Source organism: Tyto alba, unplaced genomic scaffold (genome assembly GCF_018691265.1).
Source record: "Tyto alba isolate M040663 unplaced genomic scaffold, T.alba_DEE_v4.0 Super-Scaffold_42, whole genome shotgun sequence".
NCBI classification, from domain to species: Eukaryota; Metazoa; Chordata; class Aves; order Strigiformes; family Tytonidae; genus Tyto; species Tyto alba.
In genome coordinates, this window is record NW_024881318.1 from 18,804,170 (window position 1) to 18,816,445 (window position 12,276).

Consider the following 12,276-nt stretch of genomic DNA (forward strand, 5'->3'; position numbering starts at 1 on the left):
CGCTCGGGCCGCCTCGGTCCCCTCCGGGCTGGGCGGCGGAGCGCTGCGGTCTGCGCGGGGCGCGCAGCGGCAGGAAGCGGCCGCCTCGGCTCCCCCGCCTGCTGCCGGACGGCACCGCGCTTCGGCTCCTTTTTAGGACTTTTTTTTCTTTCTTTTTTTTTTTTTTTTTTTTTCTAAAAAATTAATACGCACCACGCTTTTTTTTTTTTTCTTTTTTTTTTTTTCTTTACTCTTTTTTTTTAATTTTTATTTTAAGCTTCTCCCTCATTTGAATTTTTATTTTCACGGTAGAATATCCCCTCCCTTTCCTTTTTGGACCCGCTTTTGCCTTCGCTTGACTCCCCAGTGGCAGCGTGGGCATCATGTCCTTCGACCCCACCATCATGCCACCCGCAAACGGCTCTGCCAACGGGACTGCCAGTGGAGCTGAGGGCGGGAAGCCCCCCACCATCCCCACCATCATGTTCATCTTCGGCGTGGTGGGCAACCTCATAGCCATCGTGGTCCTCTGCAAGTCCAGGAAAGAGCAGAAGGAGACCACTTTCTACACACTGGTCTGCGGGCTGGCAGTCACCGATCTCTTGGGGACCTGCCTGGTGAGTCCAGTCACCATTGCCACTTACCTGCAGAACCGCTGGCCAGGAGGACCGGCACTGTGTGAGTACAGCTCCTTCATCCTCCTCTTCTTTGGACTCTCTGGCCTCAGCATTATCTGTGCCATGTCTATAGAAAGGTACCTGGCCATCAACCATGCCTATTTCTACAACCATTATGTGGACAAGAAGCTGGCAGGGCTCACGCTCTTCGCCATCTATGCTTCCAACGTGCTGTTCTGTGCCCTCCCCAGCATGGGGCTCGGTAAATCCACCTTGCAGTACCCTTACACTTGGTGTTTCATAGACTGGCGAGCAAAGGAGGCCACCCATGCAGCATATTCCTACATGTACGCCGGTTTCAGCTCCTTCCTAATCATGGTCACCGTGATCTGCAACATCCTGGTGTGCGTGGCCCTCATTCGCATGCACCGCCAGTTCATGCGACGCACGTCCTTGGGGACAGACACCACCTCCAGCCGTTTATCTGACTTTCGCAGACGCCGGAGTTTCCGTCGGATGGCTGGAGCAGAGATCCAGATGGTTATTCTGCTCATTGCCACTTCCCTGGTGGTGGTCATCTGCTCCATTCCGCTGGTGGTGAGTAACATTGTGCAACCCTTCTTTTCCATGACCTGCACCACTGGGTCTTCTCTCCTAGTCTGTGCTTGGAGGACAGACTCTTATTTAGCTGGTGCTGCAAACTGTTATAATAACTTAAAGGCTGTTAGCATGGTGAGAGACAGTTGGGTTGATTTATGTTTACAAGAAAAGAAACATGCTTATCCCAAGTCCTGGGCTCCTTTGATTGGTTAAAATACAGCGCCAAAAATTCTCAGTAATTTTTCCACTGTTCAACTGGAATCCACACAAGTCTTACTGAGAGCTAAAGGCACTTTAAAGTTCAGTTCCCAAATTAATTTGTGATGAGTGAGGTTTGGGTCTGGCCTGCATTTTTGCATGTTTATTGTGTTTTAAAAATGTGTACACTGTTGCCGAAGGGTACAGCAGTCCTTGATGTGCGTAAGGAGGACAGAGCTCTGTTCACTTGGCACCAGCAACACGCAGAGTGCTTTGCACCCAAAACCTGAGCCAAGCTTCCCCTCCTGAAGGATTCACTCACCATCTCTGGGGTAGATCCCAGAGAGACATCCCTCCAGCAGCTCCCCGCTGTGGGAGAGGTAAACTCAGTGGAACCAACCGTCAGCGCAATGCTCAGTTAAATGGGAGTTGGAGGAATCTGGCCCACATAAACCCGGAGATCATACCAAAATGTCAAACAACATTACCACTAACTGTTTGCTAATTTTCTGAAATGGCTGATACAATTAGCATCATTAAATTGAACATGCAGGATCCACGTATTTCTGTTCCTTCACCTTACCTCCAAGGAAGACGAAAAAAAAAGCTCAGTTCTTGCATGCCACCCACCATAATAAAGCTTGGCAAACTTCTCTTCTGGCTCAAAGACATTAAACAAATAGCTGGCTTGCCTTATTTGCCACCCTCCGAGTGGAAGCCAAGCAGTGGCTGTCAGACAGAAGTTGGGTTTAGGACTTTTTTAAGGGGGGTTACTGCCTGTGGGGTGATCCCTCTGCCGTAGAGAGGCTACAATGTGTGTGAAATACAGCTGGCCCGCTGGGGATGCGAAACAGATAACGCATACCACGGTAAGGAAGTTTAGAGAAATGCACGTGAAAAGGACTTGAGAGGTCAGCAAGTCCGTCCCCCCTGCTCCAGAGTAGCTGTAATCGCAAGGGTCGGGCCAGTTTTGCCACATTACTGACATAAACGGGAGCCGGTGAAGTGTGGCTGCGCTGGAGCACCAGCGCTCCGGCTGTCGCCGAAGGACGGGAGGTGGCCTCCGGCGTGGTCGCCTCGCCTTGCACGGCGGCACGGCTGAGCACTGTGCTGTGTGTTCCTTGCTTGACATCTGGAGGAAGTCGAGAGGTGCTGCCCGAGCAGCACTCAGGTTGTCTCTGGGACGTGCACGTGAGTTAGATGGAGGAACCGGGCACAACCTGCCGTGCAGTCCAGCTCCAGAAACTGCAGGGGTAAGCCAGCTTGCTGCACTGGGAGGCATCAGATCATGGAGTGGCCAAAACCCCAAGAGTACCGTGGGTTGACAGTACTTAATTTGATTAATCTAGTATTATAACAGCTACTTTGCAGAAGAACAATATTGCTTTCTCAAAAGAGATGCTGGTAAATGCAGAGAATGGGTTCTGGGAATTAAATATAGTGCCGTAACATGATACAGGGTATCAGCTGATGGACTTCAGCAGCTTCAGGAAAAAGCCAAACTTTATCCCATGGAGGAGTAGCCAGAGGAGAGCTGAGAAGCCTGAACGTAAAATGCAAAATTGAAATGTTCATATCCATTTGGAGCTAGGCAGTCTTTTACACAATATTTGAAAAAAAAAGGCAGGGGGGAAATCAAGAGGGAGGTGTTATCAGAAAGGGAACTGGATTGTTGGCAGTTAAAATTAATGAAACTGGGTGGGGAAAAAGGTTTATTATTTAAACAGTAGCTACTGAAAAACCTTTATATAGCAAAAGGTATGTGAAGGTGAAGGTGATGAAGATATGTAGCTCTCTCAGGCCTTGATTTCACTACTTAGAAAGGCACGGTGTTACCTCGGGAGCATTCACATAAGTTAGCTTTCCCCTGCTAAAGTAGCACATCTTTTCTACATCTAATACGAGGTGAGAGTCTGTCATTTCACTTAGATGGATGACTAAGAAAAAAAGGAAACTTTTGTTTTAAAAAAAAATAACAACCACACATATACACATCATCACAGTGTCCAGTGTGGTTAAATTTATTCCTTGTTAAGTTGCTTTCGTAAGTCATTTTCCTGCCCCTGCGGGAATCAGATATAGCTATATGTGCTTCTTTGTGCTATCATCTAGTGCAGCGTATGCTGCTGTATTAAGCCCTCTGGTTGCATACAGGCTGAGGTTAAGAATTCAGATGCAAACTCAGAGAAACAACACTTTAAGCTATAAATCCCTAGAAAGAGCCACTAGCAGAGATAGGTAAATCACAAATACAGATGCGTATTTTCATGACTCAGAGGAGTTTTAGGGAGCCCTCACCGAGCAAGAGGCTCATCTATAAGAGGACAGCCTGGCAGTCATCAAGGACATGCAAGTGGTAAGGTGGTGGTGGCAGCATGATTCAGATACACAAAGCAGGCTCAGAGGGTGCTTTGTGACTGAAGTTTTCTGATGAGCTGACCTCCTGCTGTTGATTTCAGCTGAGTAAACCATCACTTAAATCAAAGCAACTTCTGAAAGAGAGACATAAACCTCTAACAGTTTAGGATGAACACTTTCACAACACAATAAAATATCAGAGACAGGCAATCCAGCAGGCTACATTTATTAGGGTTTGACAAAAAATTTTCAAGTCTTAAAATATTAAATAGCATTGAAATAATAAGCAAAGGCTTGCCTTGATTTAAAAAGTGGTTAAAGAACAGCAAGCTGAGTCACAGAGAACAGCAGTTTTTGATAATGAGATGCTCCAGCACTCAGTTTACAAGTAGGGTTGTTTAGTGTCTTAATGATTTATTCATAAAATCGGCAGAATTTTACAGTGACAAGTGCTATAACAAAATTGTGGGGGATTGTGTAAAATGCTGAATGAACTTGACAGAACTGAAGATTGATCAACTTTATCAAGGAAAGAAAAGTTGAATGAAAAACTTAAGTGAAAAGAAACTTTTGGTATAACCTCATGTGCTCTCAACATGCAGAAAGCGATGTGAAAGACATGAAGAAGAATCTGACAATAGTTTAAAAATTAAATAAGGAAAGTACATAACTTTTGTGTTGATTCTTGTCTGCACTCCACACTGGTTATCCAATCTTTTAAAATATTGTGAGGTTTTGGAAAAAACAATTGGATAGAGCTAAAAGTAGGGAACAATTTGAATTAGGACAGATTTTGTCAGGAATAGAGTAGAAATTATTATCCAACCTTAAAAAAAAAAAAAAAAAAAAAAAAAAACCAACAAAAATCTAGAGTAACTGGGCACACTCTACTCAATATCTGTAATTCACTCCAGCAGTTTGTCAGATAGTCTTTAAGATATTTAAGTGCGTGATCTTTTTCTAATCCTGACCACTGAATATTGTTGTTAAATTACAGTGAGGTACAAAATAAAATAGAGTGGTTTAGGGTATACATCTGGTTAATTGCATGAAATAATCAGGAGTTTTTAACTTAATGTTTAATTAATTTAAAAGTTTGGATTTTCTTTTGGCTTGTTTGGTTTCAACTTTTCTCTTTAAATATCAGGGACTGTCTGCAGCCAACAGCAAGGTGGCAGACGTGATTTTTGAGCAATGGAGTAGACACCAAGCCCTTTAAGGGCAAAGGTTATTGGCTTGTAGAGCTGAAAAACTTGTTCCTGCTTAGTACTGTACGGTTTTTAAATTTATCCTATCAGTGTGTGGGGAGATTTTGAGGGCAGGTGGAAGCTGTGAAGACAATTACCAGTGTGACTGTAACTATACAAGTCACTTTATAGTACTTCATAGGATTATAAATCATGATTGGCATCTGTAGTTAGTAAAAAGGAAAAGCAGCAAGCAGCGCACAGGACTCTGATCCTACAAGTACCTATCACTTGAGCATAAGCTCAACATACCTTGGAGCTATGTGCTTTTTAACACAGTGGCAAACAAACTGCTAGTGCTTTAAGATGCGTTGCCTGAATTCTATAGCTACAAAGCTAACATACAAAATTCATTCTTTTGAGATTTGAATTGTTCCAGTTTGCTTCTTTCTTTAATTAGGATTTCAAACCGCACAAATTCAAGCATCAGATTAGCTAATTTATCTGAGAATTCCACTTACTCGTCACTTACTTAGAAGATGCAAGGCAATGTCCTTTATTATGCTACCTCCTGCAGCAGACGACTTGTAGCCAAAACAGGATACATCTCTTTCTGTTCTTGTAGATGATACATTAGCTACTGCTGTCTCACCAGTATGTAAAGAAAAGATAAAACTAACAGTATATTGATTAATTTTTACGTTATTGTGATTAAGATGTAATCCTAGCAATAGGTCTGAATTGATAAATCCATCTGACATTCAGCGGGCCTTCTAATAACAGACATGGAATCTTTCTGGGAAGTAGAAACAGTTTTGTACAGTCCAAAGTTTTAACTAAATAGGTCCATGTTATGAAACTTTCACCTATGTGTGTCGCATATCTGTCAAAACAAAAAAAAGCATACAGAGATAACGTAAAGCAAGCTGTGCTGTGCAATTAGTGATTGTCATTTTCAGCCACAGGGCCAGCACTTAAAGATGTTTTTGTCTTTACATAAAATCTGCCAGGTAGAGAGGAAGGTGAAATAGGTACTTCAATTTCATCTGTGGCTTATCAAAAGAACAATCCCACTATGAAATCACTGATGTGTAACAGCAGCTCCAAGTAGTTTTGTTTTGTTTTGTTTTGTTTTTTTTTAAGAAAGAGTCAGGTCTTCAAAGTTGGACTATGTGCTTCTTCAGCTGTCTTTGAAGTGTGTCTTCTGGTTCTGTGATCTGGATGAATACATCAGCAAATACCCCTCCCTGTCACACCTCTAATCTTCCCAGTAATGACTGTATTTAGTTATATGATGTGCTAGGAGGCCTCCACTCCCACACCACTGTCCTTTGGACTTCTAGCTCTCTGGGCAGGCACCTGTCCAACGATCAACAGGACAAATACATAAGCCGGCATTTACACACTTTCAGGGTGTATTCCCCCACATAAGGAAGTCTCAGTAGAGAAAAAGAACATTTGGAAAGAAACGTTGTTATGGCACAGGTTAAATCCCCTGGGGAAATGCGACCTTTGTATATTTATACATTTGACTTCCAATCATCTTGGAGAGGAAAAAAAATCTCACACAAATGGTCAAGTAGGTACGTCAAGAACTGGTGTTGGCCAATGCCAGACAAGGTCATGTCAACTTAATTTTAAGCCTTCCAGGTTCAGGAATCCCAACTGCTGCGTTTCGGGTTCGGCGCTGGCTTCTCCAATAACAGCTTGACTTGCGCAAGCTGATAGACGGGGTCCCACAACTTCTCCCCACCTGCAGAGTCAAACAGCGGTTGCCCATTTCCAGCCACCAGCCTCCTGCGGGGCGCGGCAGCCGCCCCTCGGCGCAGGGCTGTGGGGCGCCCGTGGGACACAGGTGGGATGCCCGTGGGACACACGTGGGACACACGCGAGACACCCGTGGGACACACGCATGAGACACCCATGGAACACATGCGGGATTCCCATGGGACGTGAGGGACACCTGTGGGACACATGCGGGATGCCCATGGGGTACACGCGGGATGCCTGTGGGACACATGTGAGACACCTCTGGGACATAAGCGGGACACCCGAGGGACACACATGAGACACCCGTGGGACACATGCCAGGCACCCGTGGGACACACGCAGGATGCCCATGGGGCACACATGAGGCACCCATGGGGGTACATGCGGGATGCCTGTGGGGCACATGTGAGACACCTCTGGGACACATGCAGGACACCCGTCGGACACACACGGGACACACGTGGGACGCCCGTGGGACACACGCGAGGCACCCGTGGGACACACGCGGGACACATGCGCCACCTAGCGGCGCGCTCGGGAACGGTGTCGCCAATTCGGGTGAGGGCCCGGCCTCCCTGCGGCACCCCCCCCGCCCCCCGCAAATGGCAAGAAATTTTAATTAAGGGCACTTTTAAGGAATCATCAATGAATAATACCAGCCAAACTGTCGGTATTTAAAAGTTTTGGCCTCTGGAGGGGCTGGTCTTCTCTCAGATGGTGATACACGGAATCATGGAGTATCAGATAAAAGACACAAATAAAAAATAAATAATGAAAAAATGTAAAGCAAGTAAAGCTTAATAAAAGAAAAAAAAAACATAAAAATAAGTTTAATATGCATAGGAATACTCTTTGAAGTACTTGAATGTTTGGCGTAACAGAAAAACAAGGTCAATAAATTAGTTGTCAGAAAGACATCTGCAGTGTTACAAATTAGGAAAGTAACTGAGAATAAAACTCAGATCATTATATTGCTGTATAAATTCAAGATTTTCCCATATTTTTAATTCAGCGGGCAGGTTTCGTTGCCCATAAACGCAGAGAAAAGTACTAAGAAATAAAATGTAGGCAGTCATCAATTTTGACAGTTGGTTTGAGAAAGACTGTGTGCATAGGACTTCCAAAGAAGGACTCCACATGATTTTAAACATACTTCATTGACAGCTTTGGAGCACACTCAATCTCTGAATTCTGACAAGCCAAATGCCACCACGTTGCCCTGCTGCAGGAAAATTTCTCCAAACAGAATTGTGAAACTTTTTACCAGACTTGGGACAGCTTCACATGCAGAATTTCTAATAAAAATTACTTAAGGGCTGTTCTAATTTGGCTCATTTATTGAAAAGCTTGTCTGCTTCCTTGTCTGTAACCTTCTAACTGGGCAAGACTTGACTGATTTCAGGAGTCAAGGGTGAGACTTTAAAAACCTCATAATTCTGCTACTAGATTATTACTGTATCAGATAAAAAGATAATTATGGGATTTAATTTTACTTACGTTAAGGAATCTGAAGCATCTTCCATTATCAGTTCTTTTCAGTGGCATTCCTAGGCCTTTCTGTAACTGGACACTGTGTAGGTCTTGCTAAAATGGAGAACAGCTATTTGAGACTGATCAACACAAAAACCTCATATGATGCCATCCTCCTCAGTGACACTGGACAGGTAGCAACTGATATCAAAGAATTGCACTGTGCCTTACTCACATTAGCATAAACAAAAGTGGCTTTTAAGCCAGGAGAGGGACCAGGTTACTGTGTTTTTTCCTTGGATTCAATGGAATAAGCAGAAGAAGACATTTCTGGGTAGAAGACAGGATCGTTTGGTCTTAAATTTTGTGCATGATAAAATAAAATTGCTGATTAAATAACCACTTCATGCAGCAGCTTCAACACCATAAATTCTTAATCACTTCATCACTGTTTTTGTGCTTGTGTAAGTAGAACCAAAATACTGGCTCCTGTAGGAGAGCAGAGCACTCCAGTCCAGTGTTGCAATCATCTCATCATCTTGTCCTATTAAAAATCTCCTACCTGGGGGACCTTTCCTTTTTTATTTTTTTTTTTTTTAATGTCTTTTTTCTAAACCCTGCTGCAACAAGCAAACAGTTGAGGGTACAAAAATAAGTCCAGTAAGGACAAGTGCCAGCAAAATGCATTTCTAAACTAGTTTCCAGAGTCTAGGGTACTAGGATTATAATCTGTGTTCCAGTTTGTTTCTAAACAAACAATTATTAGACCTTTGCTAGAGGAACTGATTGTCCAAGTCTCTTTAGTTAGGTACTTCTCTTCAGGTAGTGTAGGACTTGAGGTATACCAAAGAAGCAGGATACAGGTCTACATCTTTGCATCTCAGTTCTATGAGGAAAAACGGATTTTTAAAAGCCTGAGCCAGAAGTTGGAGGTTCAAGGATTAATTATGAGGGGAAGGAGAGAGAAAGAACCATTCCTTTCCTACCTGCCACAAAGAAAGCCAATTTACAGCATGATCATCTCCCTAATTTTTCTGTTATTTCCAAAAATAAACTCATGGCTGCCAATCTGAGATGCCTGGCTTTGCCAGTCTCTGCTATTGTCGTAGTTTGAAGTAGAAAATCTAGATCTCTGCTTTGAAATGTGAACACTGATTTCCCGGTGTAATGGTATAACCGTGTCTTTCTCTTCCCCCACCTCCTTGGGTAGGTCCGTGTCTTCGTGAACCAGTTGTACCAGCCGGAATCAGTGAAAGATGTGAGGCAAAACCCTGACCTGCAAGCCATCCGCATTGCCTCGGTGAACCCCATTTTGGACCCCTGGGTCTACATCCTCCTCCGCAAGACTGTGCTCAGCAAAGCCATCGAGAAGATCAAATGCCTCTTCTGCCGCATTGGAGGGGCTCGGAGGCAGCACTCCAGGGGAAATTTCAACTGTGTGGACGGCCGCCGGACCTCCTCTGCTATATCAAGCCAGTCACCCTCCTTCATCTCGCGTGAGCTGAGGGAGATCAGCAGCACCTCACAGACGCTGCTGTACCCTCCGGAGTTAAGCGAAAGCGGCGCTGGGGGTCGCGTGCTGCTGCCAGGCCCCAGTGCCAGCTTGGCTCAGTCTGACACCACGTCAGTAAGGACACTGCGTAGCTCGGAGACCTCGGACTCTTCACAGGGACAGGACTCTGAGAGCGTCTTCCTGGTGAATGAAATCAGGTCTGGTGGCAGGGCCAGCTCTACCTCCAAGGGCAGCCCTCTCCAGGTCACCTTCCCCACAGAGACATTGAATTTATCAGAAAAGTGTATATAGATAGCCATGAAAGGCATCGACCCTGGGGATACTTCCTGGTACATTGGAAAAACTGGTGCAATAGATAGGCATTCTGCCTGTTTGAGGGGAGAGGGGTTCAGCTGTGCTCCAAAGGGCTATTTTTCTCTTGCCACGATGGGTACATTTCTTTTAGACTACTGAGGACTGTGTGGAACAGACACTGCACTTGGCCCTGCCATCAGAAATGGTACAAGGCAGGTCCAATGGGACTGGAAACATGAACTGCCTTGTCGCGTTCTGGGACACAGGAAAGCTGCTGGGCCTCTGGAAATAGAAAGACCCATCACTTTCTTTTTTCTTTCTTTCCCTTTCCAAGTCTGGTAGAACTGTGTTTTCTCTCCCCATGGTTGCTCAGCAATCAAGAGTTTAAGCTTCTGGTACTAGAGCTGAATGTGAGGCAGCTGCTAGGAACTGGACACAGCTACTCTGAGAGCTGCCTGGGGCAGGATTTTAAAGTGTCTCACTAAAGCATGAAAATGTGAATTTTTACCGTTGCGTATGTATCAGGATTGAAAATATTTAAAAGTCTATTCTTCTCTATGAGAAGGTTTTTTATTAATACGAGGTATATAGAAACGATTGCCAGCCTTCTCTTCCCCCAGTATTTCCTGCTGATAAGTCATTCTTGATTTAGATTTGTTGTCCATGCTAGATTCACAGCTGATGAGGTAATTCTCTAGCTGAGAATACATAAGCACTTTCTGAGTGAAATGGGAATATATACGCTATTAAGAGAGAAAAACACATCCTTTCAGGTAAGAATATTATTTTCAGTATATGTACATACTAAAAAGCCAGATTTTATTTATGTGCTGAGAATGTTTCTCTGTGTAACACATCCGCACCTCTCCGAGTATTTTGGCCCACAGTCTGCACACACTTAAGACACACACTTAACATCACCCATCAGAGTAGTCCCTCTGCTGCCAGGGAGACTCCTTACATGTAAAGTTAAGGATGTATAGAAGTGCTTTCAGTATCAGGGCCTAAAACTTTCAACCTCCTGGTTAATAGTCTTAATATTCACTTTAGTTAAAGCATCACTGATGTAATAAAGGTATTTTTACATAACATTTATCATTTTACTTTAAATAGTAAATAGAATTTTATGACAGTGTAATCTGATACTCCATCAAATAAATGTACAAAACCATGGAAGCAGAATCTTCATTTAAAAGTATAGGTTATATAGAACCATATCCTGGTCTTGAACCCCTTGAAAATCGTTTGTTCCTAGAGTTTTAATGGCAAACACAGCACCAAAATCAGCTGTTAACCACTGACAAAGAGGAGTTTTGTGTTTTATGTTATAAGGGTTAGACCTTGTTTCAGAAACACTGTTTATCAGAACAATTCTGTACAGATATTTGGAGGATGTTTTGTCAAATACCAAGCATGTTATGCTGCTTAAAGTGTTTTTATGTGAATGCTTTATTGTAATGAAAATCTTGAGCCTTATGTTGATATGTTTAAGCAGTTGTACTGACCAAAGTAATTTTGGAGATCACAATTAAATGGAAATGTTCTGCTTGACCTCAAATGTTTATATGAGTCTGCCATTCCATGCCAACTCCTAACCTTCACAAGCCTCCCATCTTGGAACGCTTTGTGCCCAGCTACTGTCAAAACATACTTTGTCCTGTAAGTTTCCAAAACACCACAGCATGATCACCATCAGCAAGAGGCAGCCATCTTGAAAAAGGTCCCCAAGAGCACTGTCATAGAGCCACAAAAATTCTTTATGCAAACAAACAAAAATCAAAGACATTTGCCTTTAACAGGGGAGGAGTTGAGCTTACTTGCCTTGATACATGTGGAAAGTGAAGTTAAATCTCTATACAAATATTTGCAGCAGAAGCCACTCTTCCTCCAGTTTAGCTGGGGAACAGTATTAGTCAAGTTCCTACTGCAGCTACAGATAAAGATCTGCCTGAATTCTTTGCAATAAACCACATAACTATGGTCTGTTGCTTACTAGTGACCAACAAACAGAATACACTCATCGTACTTCCCAAGGCAGGAAGTAGTACTGGGCAGAGCGGGAAGGTGGGACTGCCACCTGCAGACACACCAGCCGCACCAATACTGGACCACACCTTTGCAGCTGGCCCAGAGCAGCACACCAGTGTTACTGGGACTGTATGTATGCAACGACAGAATTAAACCTCAGCAGTGTGTAACAAGTGTTCAAATCAGCAAGGGCTTATTAATTGTTTTTTGTTTTTTTTTTTACTTTATTGTTTTAATATTATTACTCATCATTACTGATGAG

General features: G+C 43.6%; 1 protein-coding gene across 1 annotated transcript; it reads left to right on the forward strand.

Moving 5' to 3' along the window:
* Window positions 1-249: 249 nt before the first annotated feature.
* Window positions 250-11,544, forward strand: PTGER4 (prostaglandin E receptor 4). The gene is made up of 2 exons (XM_032992311.2): window positions 250-1,193; window positions 9,390-11,544. The coding sequence occupies exons 1-2, from the start codon at window positions 363-365 to the stop codon at window positions 9,981-9,983; spliced, it is 1,425 nt and encodes a 474-aa protein (XP_032848202.1). The 5' UTR covers window positions 250-362; the 3' UTR covers window positions 9,984-11,544.
* Window positions 11,545-12,276: the final 732 nt, after the last annotated feature.